Source organism: Oncorhynchus nerka, linkage group LG10 (assembly GCF_034236695.1).
Source record: "Oncorhynchus nerka isolate Pitt River linkage group LG10, Oner_Uvic_2.0, whole genome shotgun sequence".
Classification (NCBI taxonomy): domain Eukaryota; kingdom Metazoa; phylum Chordata; class Actinopteri; order Salmoniformes; family Salmonidae; genus Oncorhynchus; species Oncorhynchus nerka.
In genome coordinates, this window is record NC_088405.1 from 38,959,202 (window position 1) to 38,986,298 (window position 27,097).

The following is a 27,097-nucleotide window of genomic DNA, read 5'->3' on the forward strand; positions in this document are numbered from 1 at the left end:
GTCGTGCTTGGTCACGTAGTTGTGGGTGAACAGGAGGATGAGACTAAGCAAGCACCCCTGAGGGGCCCCCGTGTTGTGGGTCATCGTGACAGTTGTTGCCTACACTAACCACCTGTGTGTGGCCGGTCAGGAAGTCCTGGATCCAGTTGCAGAGGGAGGTGTTTAGTCCCAGGGTCCTTAGCTTTGAGGGCACTATGGTGTTGAACGCTGAGCTTTTGTCAATGAACAGTATTTTCACATGTGTTTCTTTTGTCCAGGTAGGAAAGGGCAGTTTGGCATGCTATTGAGATTGTCATCTGCTGGGGCAGTATGCGAATTGTAGCGTTTCTGAGATAATGGTGTTGCTGTGAGCCATGACTAGCCTTTCGAAGCACTTCATGGCTACAGACGTGAGCGTTACAGGCCGGTAGTCATTTGGGAAAGTTACCTTCACTTTCTTGGGGACAGGGACTATGGTGTTCTGCTTGAAACATGTTGGTATTACAGGCTCGGTCAGAGAGACACTTGCTAGTTAGTCATTGCATGCTTGGAATACACTGTCCTGGTAATCCATCTGGATCCGCAGCCTTGTGAATGTTGACCAGTTTAAAGGTCTTTCTCACATTGACTATGGAGAGCGTGATCAGTCGTCCGAAACAGCTGGTACTCTCATGCATGCTTCAGTGTTGCTTGCGTCAAAGTGAGCATAAGGCATTTAGCTTGTGTCACTGGGCAGCTCATATCTTGGTTTCCCTTTTGTAGTCCGTAATAGTTTGCAAGCCCTGCCACATCCGACGAGTGTCGGAGCTGGTGTAGTACGAGCCAGTCGTAGTCCTGTGTTGCCGCTTTGGTTGTTCGTCTGTGGGCATAGTGGGATTTCTTATAAACGTCCGGATCAGTGTCCTAATCCTTTGAAACGGCAGCTCTATCCTTTAGCTCGGTGCGGATGTTGCCTGTAATCCATGGCTTCTGGTTGGGATATGTACGTACGGTCACTGTGGCGACGACGTCATCTATGAACTTGTTAATGAAGCCGGTGACTGAGGTGGTATACTCCTCAATGCCATTGGGTGAGTCCCGGAACATATTTCAGTCTGCTAGCAAAACTGTCCTGTAGCATCTGTCATTTGACCACTTCCTGCTTTAGTTTTTGCTGTTAAGCAGGAATCTGGAGGATAGAATTATGATCAGATTTGCTAGATGGAGGGAGGGAGGGAGCGGTTTGTATGCATCTCTGTGTGTGGGTTAAAGGTGGTCTAGAGGTGTTTCTTTTTATTTAAAAACAAAATATATTATTTCTCCCTCTGGTTGCACATGTGACATTTTATTAGAAATTAGGTAAAATTAATTTAAGTTTGCCTACATTAAAGTCCCAGGCCACTGGAGCGCCGCTTCTGGATGAGCATTTTCTTGTTGAACGTGGTCTTAGTGCCAGCATCGGTTTGTGGTGTTAAGTAGACGGCTACGAAAAATAGTCAGTTCTACAGTTTATCATGAGGTAATCTACTTCAGTTGAGCAATACCTTGAGACTTCATTAATATTTGACATTGCACCAGCTGTTATTGAATAATAGACCCCCACCCCTAGTCTTACCAGACGTTGCTGTTCTGTCCTGCCGATGCACAGAACCTAGCCAAATGTATATTATCTGCATCGTTGTTCAGCCACGACTCTGTGAAACATGAGCTATAACAGCTTTTTAATGTCCCTTTGGTAGGATAGTCTCGAACGGAAATCATCAAGTTTATTTTCCAGTGATTGCACGTTAGGCAATGGAACGGATGGTTGAGGCGGAATACCCACACACCTTCGAAGTCTAAGAAGGCGCCCCTAACTCCTCCCCCTGTATTTATGTCTTTTCACGCGAATGACCGGGATTTGGGCCTGGTCTCAGAGAAGCAGTATATCCTTCGTCCAGTTTGAGGTGATTAATCGCTGTTCTAATATCCAGAAGCTATTTTTGTTCATAAGAGACGGTAGCAGCAACAATATGTAAAAAAATGAGTTACAAACAATGTGACAAAACACACAAAATAGCACGGTTGCTTACGGGTGTGTAAAACAGCAGCCAGCGCTATTACACACATGTCAAAGATTTTACTGAGTTACAGTTCATATAAGGAACTCGGTCAATTTAAATAAATTCATTAGGGCCTAATCTATGGATTTCACATGACTGGGAATAGTGATAAATCTGGTTAGATACACTTTTTTTTTTTTTTTTTTTAGGCATCTGTTGGACCACCATTTGCCTCATGCAGCGCAGCACAGCTACTTCATATAGATTTGATCAGGCTGTTGATTGTGGCCTGTGGAATGTTGTCCCACTCCACTTTGATGGCTATGCGAAGTTGCTGGATATTGGTGTGAACTGGAACACAGTCTTACATGTCAATCCAGAGCATCCCGAACATGCTCAATGGGTGACATGTCGGAGTATGCAGCTTCCAGGAATTGTGTACAGATCCTCGCGACATGGGCTCTTGCATTATCATGCTGAAACATGAGATGGTGGTGGATTTAATGGCACATCAAGGTGCGTCAGGATCTCGTTGCGGTATGTTTTGTATTTTATCGATGGTAATTTGAATGCTCATTGTGTTTATTGTCCGTAGCTTATGCCTGCCCATACCATAACCCCACCGCCACCATGTGGCACTATGTTCACAATGTAGACATCACCAAACCGCTCGTCCAAAAACAAACCCGCTGTCTGCCATCTGACCGGTGCAGCTGAAACTGGGAGCACACTTTGCCAGTGGCCATTGAAGGTGAGCGTTTGCCCACTGAAGTCAGTTACAATGCTGATCTGCATTCAGGTCAAGACCCTAGTTAGTATATTGAGCACCCAGATGCGCTTCCCTGAGACTCTCTAACAGTTTGTGCAGAAATACTTTGGTTTTGCAAACCCACAGTTTCATCAGCTGCCCGGGTGGCTGGTCTCAGACAATTCTGCAGGTGAAGATGCTTGATGTGGCGTTCCTGGGCTGGCGTGGTTACACGTGGTCTGCGGTTGTGAGGTTGGTTAGACTTACTGCCAAATTCTCTAAAACGACGTAGGCGGTTTATGGCAGAGAAATTAACTAATCATTTTCTGTCAGCTTGCCAATTGCATGCTCTCTCAACTTGACATTTGTGGCATTGTGACACAACTGCACATTTTAGAGTGGCCTTTTATTGTCCCCAGCACAAGGTGCACCTGAATGATCATCCTGTTTAATCAGTTTCCTCATGCCATACCTGTCAAGTGGATGGCTTTAATTGGCAAAGGAGAAATGTGCACAAACAGGGAAGTAAAAAAAATTGTAGAGAAATTAGCTTTTTGTTCCACATTTCTGGATTTTATTTTTTAGTTAAGCCCATGAAACATGGGACACACTTTAAATGTTGCATTTTTGTATTTTTGTTCACTGTATTGTTCTTTTAAGGATCCAATGTATAACACAACGGGCAGCATGTAGACTAAAATGAGCTGTGCAGCTACTAGTGCTCTGTGTGTCTCTGTGTCCAGATTCGTCACGGAGCAGGCACAGGCCTCAAGGAGATCCTCAAGTCTCAAGGCGCTGGAGGTGGGAAGCTGGTGGGAAGCACTGCAGAACAGGTACTGTATCTGACTCTTCTCTCTATGCAACCTTCATTCAAACCAAACATAAATATTTAAATTGACCTATAATGGATTTGACCACAATAATGTCTGACCTTTGACCATTTCCAGATGGCGCGGCACCACCAGGAGTGGCTGGAGGATGTGGTCATCCGGTTGCTCTGTGTCTTTGCTCTGGACCGTTTCGGAGATTTTGTCTCTGATGAGGTGTGTCTTGTAGCATACCAATCTACCATGTCCTTGGGTGGCTGAATTTAATTTATTATAAGTGGTCACCAACCGGTTGATCTCCAAGGCATTCTTTGTCTATCACTAAACATATCTGTAAAAAAAAAAAAAACTAATGCTAAAGCTTTGTGTTCCTATTTTTTTTGTTGGTGGTAGGTGCACTTGATTCAGTAGCCCTAGCATTGGGAAGGCAGTGTTCCCATTCTGAACCATTTCATGAGTCTCAAGGTGGAACGCTGCCTACCCAGTAGGCCCAGAGAATAAATCAAGTGCACCTATAGGCCTACTGCTGGCCAATTAGAGCTCAGATCACTGTGTCTGCACAGTTTCTTCGAGCCATAGACTGCAAAAAGAAGTCTCAAACAGACAGCAAAGCTGACAAGCCTACTGTGTGATTTCTAAACGTTTTAAACCATGACTAGAGAGAGACTCGATAAGTACAGCAAAGAGCTGCTGTTTTTATGTGTAGGTTGTTGTTCTTCACTGTCAACACTTTGTTCAACACCTTTATAAGCCATGTACATTTTCCTTACTTTCACATGCTACAACCAGCACTGCAGTGGTGGCTTAGGAGTTAGGATACGCTTGCATTGTTATTATTAGCGGCCTGTCTTTAAAAAAATTGTATGGAGGAATATTTCACTTTCTCTGGTCATAGGAGTAACCACATGAATTGCTGCATGAAGTGGAAATAATGGCATGTTACTTGAGTTTTGCCATGAGCTAGAAGACTATCCCCCCTTTCTCAGTTGAGGACAGTGGGACGTTGAATCCGGTGAGAGGCAGCCTCACTGCTGCTTCCTCCCTTCCATCAGCTGTAGGCCATCAGTCCACAAGAAAGTGAAATGATTATGCTCACTTAGCTGAGCCTCATAAATAATACAACAAATTATCCATTACTAGTGTGATCATATACCTCAATTAAAAATATGTAATTTCATAATTTTGAGAACATTGGCAGGGCAATTGAAGCATTGCTAATACGCAGTGATACATGTATTGGGCTTATAGCCTACGGCACAAACATTGCTACAGAACTGTTTTTCATTTGGGCAATGTTGATAGGCTTATGTTTACAAAAATGTGTATGTTCAGTGGCTTGTGAAAGTATTCACCCCCCCTTGACATTTTTCCTATTTTGTTGCCTTACAACCTGGATATTAAAATAGATTTTTTTGGGGGGGGAGGGGTTGTGTCATTTGATTTACACAATATGCCTACCACTTTGACGATGCAAATTATTTTTTCATTGTGAAACAAACAAGACACACAGAACTTGAGCACACAACTATTTCCACCCAAATTCAATACTTTGTAGAGCCACCTTATTACAGCTGCAAGTCTCTTGGGGTATGTCTCTATAACCTTGGCACACATAGCCACTGGGATTTCTGCCCTTTCTTCAAGGCAAAACTGCTCCAGTTCCTTCAAGTTGGATGGGCTCCGCTTGTGTACAGCAATCTTTAAGACATACCATAGATTCTCAATTGGATTGAAATCTGGGCTTTGACTAGGCCAGTCCAAGCTATTTAAATGTTTCCCCTTAAATCACTTGAGTGTTGCTTTAGCAGTATGCTTAGGGTTATTGTCCTGCTGGAAGGTGAATCTCCTTCCCAGTCTCAAATCTCTGGAAGACTGAAACAGGCTTCACTCAAGAATTTCCATGTATTTAGCCCCATCATTCTGTCAATTCTGACCAGTTTCTCAGTCCCTGCTGATGAAAAACATCCCCACAGCATGATGCTGCCACCATGTTTCACTGTGGGGATGGTAGTCTCGGGGTGATGAGAGGTGTTGGGTTTGTGCCTGACATAGCGTTTTCCTTGATGGCCGAAAGGCTCAATTCTCATCTGACCAGAGTACCGTCTTCCATGTGTTTGGGAAGTCTCCCACTGTGAGACGCCTAAGACAGCGCTACAGGGAGACAGGACGGACAGCTGATCATCCTTACAGTGGCAGACCACGTGTAACAACACCTGCACAGGATCGGTACATCTGAACATCACACCTGCGGGACAGGTAAAGGATGGCAACAACTACCTGAATTACACCAGGAACGCACAATCCCTCCATCAGTGCTCAGACTGTCCGCAATAGGATGAGAGAGGCTGGACTGAGGGCTTGTAGCCTGTTGTAAGGCAGGTCCTCACCAGACATCACCGGCGGTGATGGGCACAAACCCACTGTCGTTGGACCAGACAGGCAAAAAGTGCCCTTCACTGAGGAGTTGCGTTTATCGACGAAGGAATGAGCATTACACCAAGGCCTGTACTCTAAAGCAGGATCAATTTGGAGGTGGAGGGTCCGTCATGGTCTGGGGCGGTGTCTCACAGCATCGAACTGAGCTTGTTATTGCAGGCATTTTCAACGCTGTGCGTTACAGGGAAGATATCCTCCTCCCTCATGTGGTACCCTTCTTGCAGGTTCATCCTGGCATGACAATGCCACCAGCCATACTGCTCGTTCCGTGCGTGATTTCCTGCAAGACAGGAATGCCAGTGTTCTGCCATGGCCAGCGAAGAGCCCGGATCTCAATCTCATTTAGCACGTCTGGGACCTGTTGGATCGGAGGGTGAGGGCTAGGGCCATTCACCCCAGGAATGTCCAGGAACTTGCAGGTGCAATGGTGGAAGAGTAGGGTAACATCTCACAGCAACAACTGGCAAATCTGGTGCAGTCCATGAGGAGGAGATGCACTGCAGTACTTAATGCAGCTGGTGGCCACACCAGATACTCACTGTTACTTTTGACCCCCCCCCTTTGTTCAGGACATATTATTCCATTTTTGTTAGTCACGTGTCTGTGGAACTTGTTCAGTGTATGTCTTAGTTGTTGAATCTTATGTTCATACAAATATTTACACATGTTAGTTTTGCTGAAAAAAAACGGTGTTGACAGCAACAGGACATTTTTTTTTGCTGAGTTCATACTGAGACCATGTGACACTTAGATTGTACACAGGTGAACTTTATTTAGCTTTTGAAGGTGATGGTTACATAACTTCTTATTTAGGGGCTTCATAGCAAAGGGGGTGAATACATATGCATGCACCACTTTTACGTTTAGTATTTTTCTGAAACAAGTTAAAAAAAAACTAAAAAACATTCCACTTCACCATTTTGGACTATTTTGTGCATGTCCATTACATGAAATCCAATTTAGTAAATTACAAGTTGTGATGCAACAAAATTGGTGAACCGCCAAGGGGGATGAATACTTTTGCAAGGTTATGTACAGTTGAAGTCACACGTTTACATACACTTAGGTTGGAGTCATTAAAACTTGTTTTTCAACCACTCCACAAATTTCTTGTTAACAAACTATAGTTTTGGCAAGTCAGTTAAGACATCTACTTTGTGCATAACACAAGTCATTTTTCCCCAAAAAATTTAAAGACAGATTATTTCACATAAATCACTGTATCACAATTCAGTGGGTCAGAAGTTTACATACACTAAATTGACTGTACCTTTGAACAGCTTGAAAAATTCCAGAAAATTGTCATGCTTTAGAAGCTTCTGATAGGCTAATTGACATAATTTGAGTCAATTGGAGGTGTACCTGTAGATGCATTTCAAGGCCTACCTTCAAACTCAGTATCTCTTTGCTTGACATCATGGGGAAATCAAAAGAAATCAGCCAAGACCACAGAAAAAAAATTGTAGACCTCCACAAGTCTGGTTCATCCTTGGGAGCAATTTCCAAATGCCTGAAGGTAACACTTTAATCTGAACAAACAATAGTACACAAGTATAAATACCATGGGACCACGCAGCCGTCATACCGCTCAGGAAGGAGACTCTCCTAGAGATGAACGTACTTTGGTGCAAAAAGTGCACATTAATCCCAGAACAACAGCAAAGGACCTTGTGAAGATGCTGGAGGAAACGGGTACAAAAGTATCGATATCCACAGCAAAACGAGTCCTATATCAACACGAAGGCCGCTCCGCAAGGAATAAGCCAAAAACCCAAAACCGCCATAAAAAAATCCAGACTACTGTTTGCAACTGCACATGGGGACAAAGATTGTACTTTTTGGAGAAATGTCCTCTGCTCTGATGAAAAACAAAATAGAACTCTGGCCATAATGACCATTATGTTTGGAGGAGAAAGGGGGAGGGTTGCAAGCCAAAGAACACCATCCCAACCGTGAAGCACGGGGATGGCAGCATCATGTTGTGTGGGTGCTTTGCTGCAGGAGAGACTGGTGCACTTCACAAAATAGATGGCATCATGAGGGAGGAAAATTATGTGGATATATTGAAGCAACATTTCAAGACATCAGTCAGGAAGTGATAGCTTGGTTGCAAATGGGTCTTCCAAATGGACAATGACCTAAAGCATACTTCCAAATTTGTAGCAAAATGGCTTACCAATACCTTGACAACAAAGTCAAGGTATTGGAGTGGCCATCGCAAAGCCCTGTCCTAAATCCTACAGAACATTTGTGGGCACAACTGAAAAAATGTGTGCGTGCAAGGAGGCCTACAAATCTGACTCAGTTACACCAGCTCTGTCAGGAGGAATGGGCCAAAATTCACCCAACTTATTGTGGGAAGCTTGTGGAAGGCTACCTTAAACGTTTAACGCAAGTTAAACTATTTAAAGGCAGTGCTACCAAATACAAATTGAGGGTATGTAAACTTGTGACCCACTGGGAATGTGATGAAAGAAATAAAGCTGAAAGAAATAATTCTCTCTAATATTATTCTGACATTTCGCATTCTTAAAATAAAGGGGTGATCCTTCCTGACCTAAGAGAGGGAATTTTTACAAGGATTAAATGTCAGGAATTGTGAAAAACTGATTTTAAATGTATTTGGCTAAGGTGTATGTGAACTTCTGACTTCAACTGTATTTATGTATAATGATCTTTGACTCAAAAGGTTGGTGACTACTCCTCTGGGGTAAGGTTACAATATTCCAAGAACAAAAAACGCAAGAGTTTACAGAATTTTGCAACCCTACTCACTATCATTTACGAGTCAGGCTTTGCTGTTTGTCTAACATGCTGTCTCTCTGGTCAGGTGGTGGCTCCGGTTCGAGAGACCTGTGCCCAGACACTGGGCGTGGCCTTGCGCCACATGACTGACAGCGGTGTTGCCATGACAGTAGACATCCTGCTGAAGCTGCTGACGGAGGACCAGTGGGAGGTCCGGCACGGGGGTCTTCTGGGCATCAAGTATGGCCTGGCAGTCAGACAGGTACCACTAACCTCCTGTTTTGTCTGCTTTCCTCAGCCACCCAACATGCATGTGTTATCCATTTTAAGGCAGTAAAACAAGTGTTTTATACATGCATGAATTTACCCCCCCCCCCCCCCAAGTTTTCTGAGCAAAAAACTGGCTGCATCTAGTTCATGATCCCTGAACTCCACTCATTGTCTTTCTATAACCTTTTTTTCCTCGCTTCCTCGCTTTCCTCTCAGGACCTGATATCCGCTTTGCTTCCACGGGTGCTCCCTGCCATCACGCAGGGGCTGCAGGACCTGGATGATGATGTCAGAGCGGTGGCGGCCGCGGCCCTCATCCCTGTGGTGGACGGGTTAGTGCAGCTACTCCCCAACAAGGTCAGACAGGAGCTCCTCTCCACAGTCACTCTTTACACGTGGTCACCTTAACTGCTCCTTAGCCTCTCTCCAACCTCACTCCTCTGTTATGCCTGTCCCATGGCTTTGCCTTTGTTGCCATTGTAAACTTCTTCAGACCTGGCCAACCTGCACACATTTTGCCCACCATGCACGCAATTTGAGATGAAAGTTCGTCTTCTAGTTGGCACATTGTGATTTACTGACTCGATCTCTAGCGGTCTGCTCTGATCCCAGAAAGCACTTATCGTAGTTCAGTGTGTGTTGCTGCGTGGATGGAAACATAAACCGTTACGTTAGACTCTTAAAGATTAGTAGACCTATGTTACTTAATCAGTTCTTGGTCGGTCCTCTTTAAATAGTCGTGTGTCGACAGTAGGCTGCTAATGATGATAATAGTAAGTTCACCGATGTCAACGAGGCATGTTGAACGAATGGTAGCCTAGTGGCTCAGACTTAACTTGATGGATTAGGTCAGAGAGGGAGATTTGAAACAAGCTCCTATAGGCCTAGTTCAGTTTCCTATTCCTAATAGCCTACGGTGAGCTAGACTACTAGCTGCTTTGCGTCCAGCAATTGATTTGTTCTGAATTATCTCCCCAAACAAAATGTAAGAAGCCATTTTCACTAGACTAGCCACATAGACACCTAATAATAATAATACTTTTACCCCTTAAATTTGACCTAGAATAATGTGACATTTTAAGAATGAAACACAAGACTTCCATGTTGGCTACATTGTTTATCATTTAAGACTAAGTTTCAGGAAATGGCAATTACAGGTAAAAAATAATGCTAAATGCTCCAACGTCTTGAGGGGGAAATGGACTCTTACATCAACCCCACCTTGTCAGAATATCCTAGGGAGAGCCCTGATTGTACATTTTAAAAATATAAACACAACATGAAGTGTTGGTCCCATGTTTCATGAGCTGAAATAAGATCCCAGAAATGTTCAATATGCACATTTAGCTTATTTCTCTCAAATTTGTTAACATCCCTGTTAGTGAGCATTTCTCCTTTGCCAAGATATGCCACACCTGTCAGGTGGATGGATTTCCCAGAAGCTGATTAAACAGCATGGTCATTACACAGGTGCACTTTGTGCTGACAATAAAAGGCCACTCTAAAATGTGCAGTTTTGTCACACAACGCCACTTTTTGATGGAGCGTGCAATTGGCATGCTGACTGCAGGAATGTCCATCAGAGCTGTTGCCAGAGAATTGAACGTTAAAGCCGCCTCCAATGTTGTTTGAAACACTATGGCTGTACGTCCAACCGACCTCACAACCGTAGACCACGTGTATAGGTGTTGTGTGGGCGAGCGGTGTGCTGATGTCAGCGTTGTGAACAGAGTGCCCCATGGTAGGGTTATGGTATGGGCAGGCATAAGCTACGAACACAATTGCATTTTATTGATGGCAATTTGAATGCACAGAGATACCGTGACAAGATCCTACGGCCCATTGTTGTGCCATTCATCCTCCGCCATCACCTCATATTTCAGCATGATCATGCACAGCCCCATGTCGCGAGGATCTGTAAACAATTCCTGGAAGTTGAAAATGTCCCAGTTCTTCCATGGCCTGCATACTCATCAGATATGTCACCAATTGAGCATGTTTGGGATGCTCTGGGTCGCCGTGTTCCAATATCCAGTGACTTCGCACAGACATTGAAAATATGTATGACAACATTAGACAGGCCACAATCAATTTTAAAGGTATATGTGACCAACCGATGCATATCTGTATTCCCAGTTGTGAAATCTGTAGATTAGTCGCAAATGAATTTATTTAAATTGACAGATTTTCCTTATATAAATTGTAACTCAGTAAAATCGTGTTGCGTTTTTATATTTTAGTTCAGTATAATTACCTACCATTCCTACTGAGGCAGTCTTCTGCCAACATAAGGCAAAAACCCCCACAATTTGACTATTTGATTTGAGCAGTGTGGGTGTCGCCCGCGCCTTTTGTGGGGTCTGCGGGGTGGGTGCCGCCCCTGCGCAGAAGTGGTGCTCAAAATTCTTGGCATGTCTATGGCACAATAGGGTTGTGTTCAGTTGGCACCAAATGGAAGAGTACTGATTGAAATCGGGACGGACTACCTGGACATTTTAGTTTTTTCCCATTGCAAAAATGTTTTCCATTGAGTTTGCTGATGATGTTTATTTGCTCTGTTTTTTTTCAGTACGGCGCTAACCATAGCAGTTGTCTCTGTTTTGTCTAGATTATGACTGCTGTTTTTTTCCCTTCTTTTCCCGGTATTGTTCAGGTCCCATTCATAGTGAACTCCCTGTGGGACGCTCTCCTGGAGCTGGATGACCTGACAGCCTCCACCAACAGTATCATGACCCTACTGTCCTCTCTGCTCGCCTACCCTCAAGTCCGACAGTGCAGGTGAGTGACACCACTCCTGTCTGTACAGGTATAACCTCTTCTCCCACTACATCATGGAAATAATGAACATCTTGTACTTTAAGGAACATTCCGATGATCTACAGTCAAAAATGTGCGCTAACAATTGTGGTAAAAAGCAGGTCTTGTAAAGTCAATGGTGTTTATGGCTGAGAAACATTCAAACCAGTACGTGTTTGTTGTTGTGGTTCCCTTTGTCAATGAAACGTCTAGTGTGCTTAGGATGTACTAAGGACAACTTTGACGACCAGGTGGCGAATTGCATCTCTGCATGTCTGGCAGACATATCAGTGTGGATGACGGATCATCACCTCAAGCTGAACCTCGGCAAGACGGAGCTGCTCTTCCTCCCGGGGAAGGACTGCCCGTTCCATGATCTCGCCATCACGGTTGACAACTCCATTGTGTCCTCGTCCCAGAGCGCTAAGAACCTTGGCGTGATCCTGGACAACACCCTGTCGTTCTCAAATAACATCAAGGCGGTGGCCCGTTCCTGTAGGTTCATGCTCTACAACATCCGCAGAGTACGACCCTGCCTCACACAGGAAGCAGCGCAGGTCCTAATCCAGGCACTTGTCATCTCCCGTCTGGATTACTGCAACTCGCTGTTGGCTGGGCTCCTGCCTGTGCCATTAAACCCCTACAACTCATCCAGAACGCCGCAGCCCGTCTGGTGTTCAACCTTCCCAAGTTCTCTCCACGTCACCCCGCTCCTCCGCTCTCTCCACTGGCTTCCAGTTGAAGCTCGCATCCGCTACAAGACCATGGTGCTTGCCTACGGAGCTGTGAGGGGAACGGCACCTCACTACCTCCAGGCTCTGATCAGGCCCTACACCCAAACAAGGGCACTGCGTTCATCCACCTCTGGCCTGCTCGCCTCCCTACCACTGAGGAAGTACAGTTCCCGCTCAGCCCAGTCAAAACTGTTCGCTGCTCTGGCCCCCCAATGGTGGAACAAACTCCCTCACGACGCCAGGACAGCGGAGTCAATCACCACCTTCCGGAGACACCTGAAACCCCACCTCTTTAAGGAATACCTAGGATAGGATAAAGTAATCCTTCTCCCCTCCCCCCTTAAAAGACCTAGATGCACTATTGTAAAGTGGCTGTTCCACTGGATGTCATAAGGTGAAAGCACCAATTTGTAAGTCGCTCTGGATAAGAGCGTCTGCTAAATGACTTAAATGTAAATGTAATGTAAATGTTTGTCAAGGGATGATAGGCCCAACAATGCTCTCTTTTTGTCCCTCCAGCATGCAGCAGTCCCTAACGGTCCTCGTTCCTCGGGTCTGGCCATTCCTTAGACACACCATATCATCAGTTAGACGGGCCGCACTAGAGACCCTTTTCACCCTACTATCCAAAGCTGACCAGGTGGGTTTGTAAGAGAAATATGTCAATGGCCCAATCCTAAATTGACCCCTATGCACTAGTGTCAAATCTGAGAGGATTTGACAGGTGTAAGTAATAAGGTAATAGCTCTGCCTTTCCCCCTGATAGGCTAGGTGGAAGTTTCACCATATTGCCTGTACCAATCAAATCCTCTCCGGTCTCCACACGCGTAGGGCCTTACATGCTGACCACACCCCTCGCGTTACAAAATAAATGTATACATGTTATTCAGTCATTGCAGCCACACTGCTTGCACACGTCAACAACGCTGCATAGCCAGACGCTAAAATAGAACTTGGTCCCGCCTCTCCAATCTCCTCATTGGTTTTTAGGAGCATATACCCACTTGGATGATTGAAAGATGACCTGAGGTCCACAGTGCAGTTGGTAGTGGTAATGCACCTTAAAGTTGGTTGCAAACCGCCATATAAAGTCCAAAGAAGAACAAGAAGCCTGGAAGAGGAGTCTACTAGAAACCAATTCGGGTTACCCTTTTATCTGTGGATTAATTGTCGGAGTAGAGGACCTTGTGCATTTCAGGTAAAATAACAACAACCCAATGTTTATATCCCAGGACAAATTAGCTATAGTTGGTTCAGAGTTAGTTTTGAGATATCAACCTGCTTGTCCGTATCGCGTCTGGTGTGTGTGGACAAAATCAACATGCATGTTATGGCGCATGCGAGCGCCCTGTCTAGTCATCCATTTTGAGGTTGGGCCAATTTTTGGAACGCTAATGTATGAATACAACTCTTCGTTGTCATAACTGAAATCTGCTTTGTGTTGTTCCAGAGCTGTGCATTATGGCTCAACCAGGTCCTGCAAGACATGCTCCGACACATCTTCCAGTCCTGCATCCTGGAGAGCAATCAGGAGATCCTGGACCTCATCCAAAAGGTTTGAGACACACACCACACGAGGCAGGTTTCCATTGACCCAGGTTTATTCTACAAAAGCAATTTCGCAAACAAATTATTGTGACGTGTAATAAAAAATGGCAGCTATAGGAGACATTTTCTAAAGATCGACAACATTTTTATCCGTTCAACGGGTGGAGTTGTCTTTTGTCTAACTTTTTATTTGCGACAAATGATGGCAACAGTGTTTTTTCGAATAAATGATTGTCAAATGATTTTGATGCTACGGGGCACGTGAGGCCATTTAATGCATTTAATTCTAAGTGCCTTCTGCTTGCAAATTAAAAAAAATCAACTGGAAAATGTTTTCTTTGTGAGATGACAAAGATTATCCTGACTTTCAAGAATTCCTGAATAGGATAGCTGGAAAGTTTCTCCATTCAATTTGCCAGCAGCATGCCACCCTGCATCCCACTGCTGACTTGCCTCTGAAGCTAAGCAGGGTTGGTTCTGGATGGGAGACCAGATGCTGCTGGAAGTGGGGTTAGGAGTGCCAGTAGGAGGCACTCTATCTTCAGGTCCATAAATAAATTAAAATACATCTATAGGATACCTACTCATTCAAGGATTTTTCTTAATTTTTCTTATTTTCTACATTGTAGAATAATAGTGAAGACATACACTATGAAATAACAAGATCATGCGAAGATCATTCGTTCACTTTTTCGGTTGGAACCGAAAATCTCCTATTTGAACTCATCAGACCAAAGGACAGATTTCCACCGGTCTAATGTCCATTGCTTGTTTTCTTAGCCAAAGTAAGTCTCTTCTTATTTGTGTCCTATAGTAGTGGTTTCTTTGCAGCAATTTGACCATGAACGCCTGATTCACGCTGTCTCCTCTGAACAGTTGATGTTGAGATGTGTATTTTACTTGAACTCTGATGCATTTATTTGGGCTGCAATTTCTGAGGCTGGGCTCCCCAGTGGCACAGCAGTCTAAAGCACTGCCTCTCAGTGCTAGAGGCGTCCCTACAGACCCTGGTTCGAATCCAGGCTGGATCACATACGGCCGTGTTTGGGAGTCCCATATTGCAGTACACAATTGGCCCAGCGCTGTTAGGGTAGGCCGTCATTGTGAATAACAATTTGTTCTTAACTGACTTGCCTAGTTAGTTAAAGAGAAAATAATGAACTCATCCTCTGCAGCAGAGGTAACTGGGTCGCCCTTTCCTGTGGTGGTCCTTTCGTTTCTCTTTGCTTAATTGAGCTGTTCTTGCCATAATATGGACTCGGTCTCTTACCAAATAGGGCTATATTCTGTATACCACCCCTACCATGTCACAACACAACTGATTGGGTCAAGCGCGTTAAGAAGGAAAGAAATTCCACCAATTAACTTAACGAGGCACATCTGTTAATTGAACTGCAGTCCAGGTGACTACCTCATGAAGCTGGTTGAGAGAATGCCATGAGTGTGCAAAGCTGTCAAGGCAAAGGGTGGCTACTTTGTAGATTGTCAAATATAAAATATATTTTGATTTATTTAATACTTACATTTTTTTAAACAAAAATGTAACACTACATGATTCCATATGTGTTATTTCATAGTTTTGATGTGTTCACTATTGTTCTACATTGTAGAAAATAGTAAAAATAAACAAAGGGAATTTAACCTAACCCCTCTGAATCAGAGGTGCGGGGGTCTGCCTTAATCGACATCCACATCTTCAGGAACAGTGGGTTAACTGCCTTGCTCTGTGGCTGAACGACAGATTCTTACCTTGTAAGCTCGGGGTTACGATACAGCAACCTTCCGGTTACTGGCCCAACGCTCTAACCACTAGGCTACCTGCCCAGAAAAGCATTGAATGAACTACACGGCAGGACCTGGTCAATGACCTGAAGAGAGCTGGGACCACAGTCTCAAAGAAAACCATTAGTAACACACTACGCCGTCATGGATTAAAATCTGGCAGCGCACGCAATGTCCCCCTGCTCAAGCCAGCGCATGTCCAGGCCCGTCTGAAGTTTGCCAATGACCATCTGGATGATCCAGAGGAGGAAAGGGAGAAGGTCATGTGGTCTGATGAGACAGAAATGTAGCTTTTTGGTCTAAACTCCACTCGCCGTGTTTGGAGGAAGAAGACGGATGAGTACAACCCCAAGAACACCATCCCAACCGTGAAGCATGGAGGTGGAGACATCAGTCTTTGGGGATGCTTTTCTGCAAAGGGGACAGGACGACTGCACCGTATTGAGGGGAGGATGGATGGGGCCATGTATCGCGAGATCTCAACAACCTCCTTCCCTCAGTAAGAGCATTGAAGATGGGTCGTGGCTGGGTCTTCCAGCATGACAACGACCCGAAACACACAGCCAGTGCAATTAAGGAGTGGCTCCGTAAGAAGCATCTCAAGGTCCTGGAGTGGCATAGCCAGTCTCCAGACCTGAACCCAATAGAAAATCTTTGGAGGGAGCTGAAAGTCCGTATTTCCCAGCAACAGCCCCGAAACCTGAAGGATCTGGAGAAGGTCTGTATGGAGGAGTGGGCCAAATCCCTGCTGTAGTGTGTGCAAACCTGGTCAAGAACTACAGGAAACGTATGATCTCTGTAATTGCAAACAAAGGTTTCTGTACCAAATATTAAGTTATGCTTTTCTGATGAATCAAATTCTTATGTCATGCATTAAAATGCAAATGAATTACTTAAAAATAATACAATGTGATTTTCTGGATTTTTGTTTTAGATTCCGTCTCTCACAGTTGAAGTGTACATATGATAAAAATTACAGACCTCTACATGCTATGTAAGTAGGAAAACCTCAAAATCACCACTGTATGTCTTCCAATGTCCCAGGGTAGTGATTGGGGACATTGCCCTGTGTAAGGTACCTTCTTTTGGATGGGCTGTTAAACAGGATTCCTGACTCTCTGTGGTCACTAAAGATACCATGGCACTTATCGTAAGAGTAGGGTGCTCACCCGGTGTCCTGGCTATATTCCCAATCTGGCCCTCACACCATCACAGCCACCTAATCATCCCCAGGTTCCAATTGGCTCATTCATCCCTCTTCCTCTCCCCTGTTACTATTCCTCGGGTTGCTGCTGTAAATGAGAATGTGTTCTCAGTCAACTTACCTGGTAAAATAAATTATTTCAGATCTACAGGAGTGCAGGTTTCACCATGGCACAGACCGTGGTGATATTTTGGCACATGAGCATTATCGGAATATGGCAAATATGAATAAATGATTGCATTCTATCCATGCTGGCTTTCCCAGGATAGTCATGAAGCAGATGGGAGGTGGGAGGGCATACATGCTGTCGTCAATTTATTCATGCTGAATTAGCCTAATTGCGGAATGGAAAAAATGACCCTAGGTTTTTGCAGATGTTTATTTTATTTTTGTGACGTCATTACGTCCAGCTGTTTTTATCGACATGATTGTTAAATGGAAATGCACCCTAGCAGGCAATTGTTGCATCTGTTTTCTTTACAAACGTTCTAAATGTCAACAAAAAAATCACTGGACAAGTTAATGGAAACATGGCTAACGTCATATATCCTGACTAGGAATGCTACACTCCTGTAATTTTTCAATAAATTCCCTGGTTTTCCAGAAATCCTGGTTGATTGATCCTTCTTATCCCCTCCTGATTCTGGGATTTGGGGAAAACCAGGGAATTTAAATTAAGTTCCAGGAATTTTGCAACCGTAAATCCTGGCTGCTGTTTTTAACGAGTTTTGTCTTCTTGTAGGTGTGGACCGAGCTGCTGCGCCAGGCCCCTCAGCAGTACGTAGTAGCAGCCAGCTGTCCCTGGATGGGCGCCTGGCTCTGTCTGATGATGCAAGCCTCTCACATCCCCATAGACATCAACATGCTGCTGGAAGTCAAGTCTCGCTGCAAGGTGAGAGGATGGTTACTCCGTTAGGTCTGATCGTTACATCCGCTACAGATTGTATTCTCAATTGTGCTCTTATTCCAAAATTAGAGTGCGCCCTTAGGATATACACTCAGTGGCCAGTTTATTAGGTACACCACCCCATTAACAAAAGTGGTTCGCTCCTACAGACAGAGAGTCACGTGGCCGTGGCTTGCTATATAAGGCAAGCACAGGCATCAAGGCATTGAATTACTGTTCGATTGAACTTTAGAATGGGCAAAACTAGTGACCTAAGGGACTTTGAGCGGTGGTATGATCGTTGGTTCCAGGCGCGCCGGTTCCAGTATCTCAAACGGCCGGCCTACGGGGCTTTTCAGGCGAGACATTGTCTAGGCTTTACAGATAATGGGGCGACAAACTAAACATCCAGTCAGCTGCAGACATGTGGGCGAAAACAGCTCGTTGATGAGATGTCAAAGGAGAATGGCAAAAATCGTGCAAGCTAACAGGCGGGCCACAAACAGACAAATAACAGTGCAGTACAACAGTGTTGTGCAGAACGGCATATCGGAACGCATAACTCGTCTGTCCTTGTCACGGATGGGATATTGCAACAGGCGCCCACACCAGATTCCACTCCTATCGGCTAAAACCAATAAGCGGCTCCAATGGGCATGCGATCACCAACACTGAACAATTGAGGAGTGGAAAACATTGCCTGGTCAGATGAATCCTGGTTCCTGTTGTCATGCTGATGACACAGGATTTGGCGTAAGCAGCATGAGTCCATGGCCACATCCTGCCTGGTGTCAACGTTACAGGCTGGTGGTGTAATGGTGTGGGGAATGTTTCCTGGCACATGTTAGGACCCTTGATACCAATTGAGCAATGTTTCCATGACCCAAATAATTCAGGTGGTTCTGGAGGCAAGGGGGGAGCAACGACCCGGTACTAGATAATAAACTGGCCACTGATTGTATATTGCCTCGTATGATGCAATAGTCTAGGGCGCTATTCATTAGGGCACACTGTAGACACTTTTTGCAACGGAAAACAAAAGTGACTGTTCTTATTGGACAACCTCAGATGGTAGTCCGTTTTGGGCAAAAAATAACATTTCAGGCCTACTGAACTCGACCCAGGGTTCTGATGCAGATGTTCTCTAATATCATTTGACAGGAGAAGGCTGGTGGGAAGCCTCGCCAGGGAGCCTTGGTTCAAGTGAAGGAGACTGTTCAGGAGTACATCGCCGGGGCAGAAACCGTGACCGAGGACCCAGTGACGCGGGACTATGTGGTGACACGGGCTCGACTCATGGCCGCTAAGTTAGTCTCTGTTTCTATTCCTCAATCTAATTTTTATCCCTAGAGAGATTTAAGAAAAATCACTAAATGGTAGATTTGGGACAGTAGGCAGCGGTTGGATCCTGAGAGAATAAGATTGAGAACTGAATGCAGCACTGTATGGTATCTGCAGCCAGCTGCTACTCCAGGTTGGCCTGTTCACATCGTTTTGTCTCCAGGCCTCTTAGTGCCTGGCCGTCCTGGTATTCAGTGCATTCGGAAAGTATTCAGACCCCTTGACTTTTTCCACGTTACACATCCTTATTCTAAAATGGATACAAGTTTTTTTTTTCCCTCATCAATCTACACACAATACCTCATAATGACTAAGTGACAACAGGTTTTTATACATTTTCGCACATTTATAAAGAATGTATCTTATTTACTTAAGTATTCCGGCCCTTTGCTATGAGACTCAATATTGAGCTCAGGTGCATCCTGTTTCCATTGATCATCCTTAAGATGTTTCTACAACTTGATTCGAGTTCACCTGTGGTAAATTCAATTGATTGGACATGATTTGGAAAGGCACACACCAGTCTATATAAGGTCCCACAGTTGACAGTGCATGTCAGAGGAAAAACCAAGCCATGAGGTCGAAGGCATCCGAGACAGGATTGTGTCGAGGCACAGACCTGGGGAAGGGTACCAAAAATGTCTTCAGCATTGAAGGTCCCCAAGAACACAGTGGCCTCATTTTATTTTTTGTGTATTTTACACCCTTTTTCTCCCCATTGTCGATATTGTCTCATCGCTACAACTCCCCAATATGCTCGAGAGAGGCAAAGGTCAAGTCATGCCAAACCGCGCTTCTTAACACCTGCCCGCTTAACCCGGAAGCCAGGTGCACCAATGTGTCAGAGGAAACACTGTACAACTGGTGATCGAAGTCAAGTAAAGCCTCCCCTAACCCGGACGATGCTGGGCCAATTGTGTTCTGCCCTATGGGACACCCAGTCACGGCCAGTTGTGACACAGCCTGGGTTTGAACCCGGGTCTGTATTTACGCTCAGCTTAGACCACTGCTCCACTGGGGAGGCGGCCTTCATCACTCTTGAAAGAAGTTTGGAACCACCAAGACTATTCCTAGTGCTGGCCGCCCAGCCAAACTGAGCAATCTGGGGAGAGGGACCTTGGTCAGGGAGGTGACCAAGAATCCGATGGTCACTCTGACAGAGCTCCAGAGTTCCTCTGTGGAGATGGGAGAACCTTCCAGAAAGACAACCATCTCTGCAGCACTCCACCAATCAGGCTTTTATGTTAGAGATGGAAGCCACTCCTCAGTAAAAGGCACATGACAGCCCGCTTGGAGTTTGCCAAAAGGCACCTAAAGGACTCTGACCATAAGAAACAAGATTCTCTGGTCTTATGAGACCAAGATTGAACTCTTTGGCCTGAATGCCAAGCGTCACGTCTGGAGGAAACCTGGCACCATCCCTACTGTGAAGCATGGTGGTGGTAGCATCATGCTGTGGGGATGTTTTTCAGCGGCAGGGACAGGGAGACTAGTCAGGATCGAGGGGAAAGATGAACGGAGCAAAGTACAGAGATCCTTGATAAAAAACCTGCTCCAGAGTGCTCAGGACCTCAGACTGAGGTGACGGTTTACCTTCCTACAGGACAACGACCCTAAGCACACAGCCAAGACAACGCTGGAGTGACTTTGGGACAAGTCTCTGAATGTCCTTGAGTGGCCCGGACTTGAACCCGATCGAACTTCTCTGGAGAGACCTGGAAATAGCTGTGCAGCAATGCTTCCCATTAGAGGTCGGCCGATTAATCAGAATGGCCGATTAATTAGGGCCAATTTCAAGTTTTCATAACAATCGGAAATCTGTATTTTTGGACAACAATTATTATAATAATATTTATTTTACACCTTTATTTAACTAGGCAAGTCAGTTAACCTCTCTATGGTATGTGGGATGCTAACCTCTCTATGGTATGTGGGACGCTAGCAGAGAAATCATTACAAACAGTAAACAGCCATGTAGAAGAGTTAAACAAGTCAGAAATAGAGATAACATTAATCGCTTACCTTTGATGATCTTCATATGGTGGCACTCAGAAGACATTCATTTACTCAATAAATGTTCCTTTTGTTCGATAAAGTCTCTTTATATCCAAAAACCTCAGTTTTGTTCACGTGTTTTCTTCAGTAATCCACAGGCTCAAACGCAGTCAAAACAGGCAGACAAAAAAATCCAAATTGTATCTGTAAAGTTCATAGACACATGTCAAACAATGTTTATATTCAATCCTCAGGTTGTTTTTAGCCTAAATGCTCTATAATATTTCAATCGGACAATAACGACATCAATATAAAAGGTCAACAAGAAAGGCACTCTCGGGATTGTGCATGAAAAAGCTCTCATTCAGACTGCTCTTACTCCCTCATTTATCAGAATATAAGCCTGAAACAATTTCTAAAGACTGTTGACATCTAGTGGAAGGCATAGGAACTGCAATTTGAGTCCTAGGTCTCAAATTTGAGTCGTAAAAAACGACTTACTGAATGGATTTTTTTCAGTTCTGTTATACTCACAGACATTATTTTGACAGGTTTGGAAACTTTAGAGTGTTTTCTATCTATGCATATCATATCTTCTGGGCCCAAGTAGCAGGCCGTTTAATTTGGGCATGCTTTTCATCCAAAATTCCGAATGCTGCCCCCTACCCTAAAGAAGTTAAGATCACATTCTTATTTTCAATGACGGCCTAGGAACGGTGGATTAACTGCCTTGTTCAGGGGCAGAACGACAGATTTTTAACTTGTCATCTCGGGGGATTCAATCTTGCAACCCTACGGTTAACTAGTCCAATGCTCTAACCACCTGCCTCACGAGGAGCCTGCCTGAAGCCAAGGTAAGTTGCTAGCTAGCATTAAACTTATCTTTATAAAAAACAATCAATCATAATCACTAGTTAACTACACATGGTTGATGATATTACTAGTTTATCGAGAGCATCATGTCGGGCTATATCACCGCCTGGTACGGCAACTGCACCGCCCTCAACTGCAAGGCTCTGCAGAGGGTGGTGCGGTCTGCACAACGCATCACTGGGGGAAAACTACCTGCCCTCCAGGACAACCTATACCACCCCGATGTCACAGGAAGGCCAAAAAGATCATCAAGGACAATAACCACCCGAGCCACTGCTTGTTCACCCCACTTCCATTCAGAAGATGTCAGTACAGGTGCATCAAAGCTGGGACAGAGATTGAAAATCAGCTTCTATCTCAAGGCCATCAGATTGTTAAACAGCCATCATTAGCACAGAGGCGGCTGCCTACCTACAGACTTGATATCATTGGTCACTTTAGTAAATGGAACACTAGTCACTTAAAGTAATGCGAGATATGTAAACATTCTTATCTCATGTATATACTACACTATCTATCATTGCATCTTAGCCGCTCTGTCACCGCTCATCCATATATTTACTTAGATTTGTGTGTATTAGGTAGTTGTTGTGGAATTGTTAGATACTGCTGTCAGATCTAGAAGCATAAGAATGTCGCGACACTCTCAATAACATCTGCTAACCACGTGTATGTGACCAGTACAATTTAATTTGATTTAGGAGCGGCTGTGACGCAAACGTTTCGCACATCCCAGCTTATTGTTTTCCTCACTGAACTAACCAGTATGCAAACTAAAACTTGTGTTCTCTTGACTGACAAAAAGAAGGGAGGGGGGAACACTGTGGTGGAATTGCGACGAATCCAGTTCCAACACTTGCATAAATGATGAATGTCTAAAATCATTTTATTTCTCTACTTCAGGCTGTTGGGGGCCCTGTGTCGATGTATTTGCGACCCGCAGCTCAATTCATCCTCCCAGGACATCCGGCCGGCTGAGTCGCTGGGCCAGCTGCTCCTCTTCCACCTCAACTCCAAGTCTGCCCTGCAGCGCATCGTTGTGGCCCTGGTCCTCTGTGAGTGGGCCGCCGTGCAGAAGGTGGGGCCCGAGTCTCTTTTTCGTTCGTCAGATTTTTCCGTTTGGTGCTGTCTGAATAGGAGTTGTTCACTTTAGAACTGCTTTTATGGCCGGGATTCAAACAAACACAAACTACCTGTGCAGAGCTATTTTTACCTTTAATTTCAGCTTGAGCCGACGTCAAAGGTGTACCGTAGATAGCCAACACGATACCAGCAAACTGTAGTTTCATTGAATCCCAGCCAATGTCAAATGAAACCTTGTCCGCCTTCCCCCCCCCCCGCCTTCTCTTGACTCAGGTGGTGTCAGCCATGGTCCAGCCCCGCCTGTTAGCCATCCTGTCAGAGCAGCTGTACTACGATGAGATCGCCATTCCCTTCACACGCATGCAGAACGAGTGTAAGCAGCTCATCGCCCTGCTGGCCGATGCTCAGATCGACGTGAGCGACCGCCTCAACTGCAGCGTGTTCACTATCGACCAGGCCAACGAACTGGTGAGGACGACACTCCGACTGTATCTGTGTAACATCCCTAAAAGATAAAATGGCAGCCAAATCCAGTGTTTCAATGACATTGTGGATTTCAATTGTCTATTTGTCAGAACAGAAATTTTTCTGCTCTTGCCAGTTCAGACCGCATTTCTTCATTGCCCGTTCCGGGATTCGAGTCATCGACCCTCCGGCTGCAGGTCGGCCTCTAGCCTTTGGGCCACCTACTGGCCACCTTCCATCTTCACGGCTCAGTCTATGCTCAGTGGGGATCAAGTTATGACTTATAATATTCAACATGTTTGATTTAAAAAAAGATCTTATGCGCTCATTAACAAAGTTAGGTTACTATTGTGCTATGTGCTGTCTCTGTGGTGTGTTGTCTTGTCTGGGAAGAAGGCCATGGCCCTGTGCCCGTCTGCCACGGAGACACAGGGGTGTGATGACGCCATGTTAGAGAGACTGATGGTAGTGTACTAATTTTGGCAGTCTCTGGTCCTATGCTCCCGAGTGGCGCAGCGGTCTAAGGCACTGCATCTCGGTGCAAGAGGCGACTCTACTGTCCCTGGTTCGAATCCAGGCTGAATCACATCCCGCCGTGATTGGGAGTCCCGTAGGGCGGCGCACAATTGGCCCAGCGTTGGCCGGGGTAGGCCGTCATTGTAATTAAGAATTTGTCCATAACTGACTTGCCTAGTTAAATAAAATAAAATATGCCACTGTCTGGGAGCAAAAACAATTCTAGCTTTAGGAGAAGGTGGCTGCTTATACTAAGTGTACTACTCCCATGTTTTTGCCACCTTGGTTAAGTCTTCATAGATTCAACCTACATTTTCAACACAGATTAAATGCAGCTTTTAGCCGAAGACATTTTGAGCTGTCTGAAGTCATTACATTTATGTTTAAATATTGAATCAATGTTCTCCAGGGGTCGCATTAGGTTTCAGAAACCTTCATTTTCAAAACGCAGACCATCGTATGTTTTTAAACCATTTCACCTGCATTGAAATTCGAAAGACAGGTGTTTTTGTTGTTGTTGCTTCCGTAGAGTTATCAGGGGTGTGCAACTATAGTTTTTCATTACACAAAATAAATGAATGCAAAACATTTGGGAGGGAATCGCTTAGTTATCCTCAGGGGACAACCGAAGAGCTGCGCCATTTGGTTAGCAGCCACGCATAAGTAAATTGACTTACTATGAAAAAGCGTGGTATCTTTTGCATAGACGATACATGGCCGTCGGCAACATTTTCCTTGCATTTTGACATGCTAAAACCAGTAAACGTCAGTCAGAGCGCTGTCTGCCGATCAAATGTACCCATGTGAATGCGGGGGATTTAATTGGTTTGAAGACGAGCAAGATTTTTCATCTGATTGGAAAAGTGCAACTGAAAGCACAATTTGTGTAACATTTAGTATTTGGCGCGAACTGCGACAGAAGCGTGCAGACATTACAATGAGAAGTATTTTAGATGGGCATTTACAAAATACCTGCGTTATATTTGATCTTATCTGCGTGAAAAACTCTGAATTCTGTGTTATTGCGACCTCTGGTTCTCATCTATTTTGTTGAACAGCGGTAATGAAAGGATTGTTTTGTAAAGAGATTTGCCCTGAATCTGTCATTTCCTATCAGACTTTGGGTCATTTCCCTTAACTCCGATGGAATTGAACTATAGACCCTATTGAGGTTAATGGAGGCTGAACGCCATTGTATCGAACGATGACAAACCCAGGAATGCTATGAATCACCTTCTACATCCTCTGCTCTTCCCTCCATACAATAGGTGACCACCATCTTCGCAGAGTCCACCGTGGGCCTGGATACGAAGTCCAAACAGTTTCATCCACTGGACAGCAAGCGTCAGCAGGCCCAGTCCACGGTGGGCGAGACCAGTGTGGAGTGGCAGCAGCTGCACCTGCGCGTCCACATGTTCACCGCCTGCGCCGTGGTCAACCTGCAGGTAGGTCATGTCATCTAACACTGGAAACTTGGTTCCTTTATCGACACTTTGCCTTCCCTGATATCGATACCATGTCTATTCAAATGGTTTTGTTTGAATAATTTGGGACGGCAGGGTAGCCTAGTGGTTAGAGCGTTGGACTAGTAACCAAAAGGTTGCAAGTTCGAATCCCTGAGCTGACAAGGTAGAAATCTGTCGTTCTGCCCCTGAACAGGCAGTTAACCCACTGTTCCTAGGCCGTCATTGAAAATAAGAATTTGTTCTTAACTGACTTGCCTAGTAAAATAAAGGTAAAAAAAAAAAAACATATGCACTTAGTGTACAAAACATTAGGAACACCTGTTCTTTCCATGACAGACTGACCAGGTAAGGGCCTATGCCCTCCCAGGCTCACCTATGGCTGCCCAGTCATGCCCAGTCATGTAAAATCCATAGATTAGGGACTAATGACGTTATTTCAATTGAACTGATATCCTCATATGAACTGTATCTCAGTAAAATCTTTGACATTGTTGCATTTAATATTTTTGTTTCAGTACAGATGCATAGTATTGATACCAGCAATATTAGCCAGAGAAGTACATGGTATCATATGGAAACTGAAATGCACAGCGTTAAATCTGGGTTGTGTTCATTAGGCACCAAACGGACTGAAACAGACTATCTGGACTTGTCCAATAGCAAACGCTCATTTTCATTTTCTCTCATCCCAACCTGCAGGCGTTACCAGACAAGCTGAACCCAGTGGTGCGTCCGCTCATGGAGGCAGCTAAGCGGGAGGAGAACACCCTGGTACAGGGTTACGCCGCCTCCTTCATCGCCAAGCTGCTGCAGCAGTGTGCTACTAGGCAGCCGTGTCCCAATTCCAAGATCGTCAAGAACCTGTGTTCGTCGATCTGCATGGACCCCCTACTCACGCCCTCCTCGGCCTGCCCCGTGCCCCCCACTCAGACTGCCAAAGGTATGGGATGGGATGCACAACATTTTTAATCTGGGTGATGTTCATTAGGCCACACCATAGTGGAATGTAGACAAAAACTGGAGAAGATCTTGTGGTCCGTCCGTGTTTCAACCTGATGAACATGACCCAGATTAACACTAACAAGGTTGTGGCTGCCAGAAACAGATATTACATAGAACCCTCTGACACTCACTCTGTTGACCCTTTCTCTCTTTCACCCCTAGCTGGCATGTCGGAGAAAGAATGCATGCACCACATGGTCAATAAGACCAAGGGCATTATCACCCTCTACCGCCACCAGAGGGCAGCATTTGTCATCACCAGCAAGAGGGGCCCCACCCCCAAAACCTCCAAGACCCCCACCACTGAACTGCCACCCGGCAGCACCATCACCACAGATACTGATGAGGTGGGTGACAGAGAGAGCAAACATTTACCTGTG

The 27,097-nt window shown here is 44.9% G+C and overlaps 1 protein-coding gene across 1 annotated transcript in view; it reads left to right on the top strand.

Annotated features, from left to right (window-relative positions):
* LOC115135276 (TATA-binding protein-associated factor 172-like) overlaps window positions 1–27,097 on the top strand; it is a 67,541-nt gene that overhangs the window by 16,681 nt on the left and 23,763 nt on the right. Inside the window, 14 exon segments of the mRNA XM_065023292.1 lie at window positions 3,492–3,581; window positions 3,696–3,791; window positions 8,842–9,018; window positions 9,243–9,383; window positions 11,680–11,804; window positions 13,076–13,196; window positions 14,007–14,111; window positions 17,833–17,982; window positions 19,138–19,283; window positions 23,089–23,263; window positions 23,542–23,736; window positions 25,518–25,688; window positions 26,409–26,655; window positions 26,880–27,064. Coding sequence (XP_064879364.1) covers window positions 3,492–3,581; window positions 3,696–3,791; window positions 8,842–9,018; window positions 9,243–9,383; window positions 11,680–11,804; window positions 13,076–13,196; window positions 14,007–14,111; window positions 17,833–17,982; window positions 19,138–19,283; window positions 23,089–23,263; window positions 23,542–23,736; window positions 25,518–25,688; window positions 26,409–26,655; window positions 26,880–27,064 — 2,124 coding nt within the window.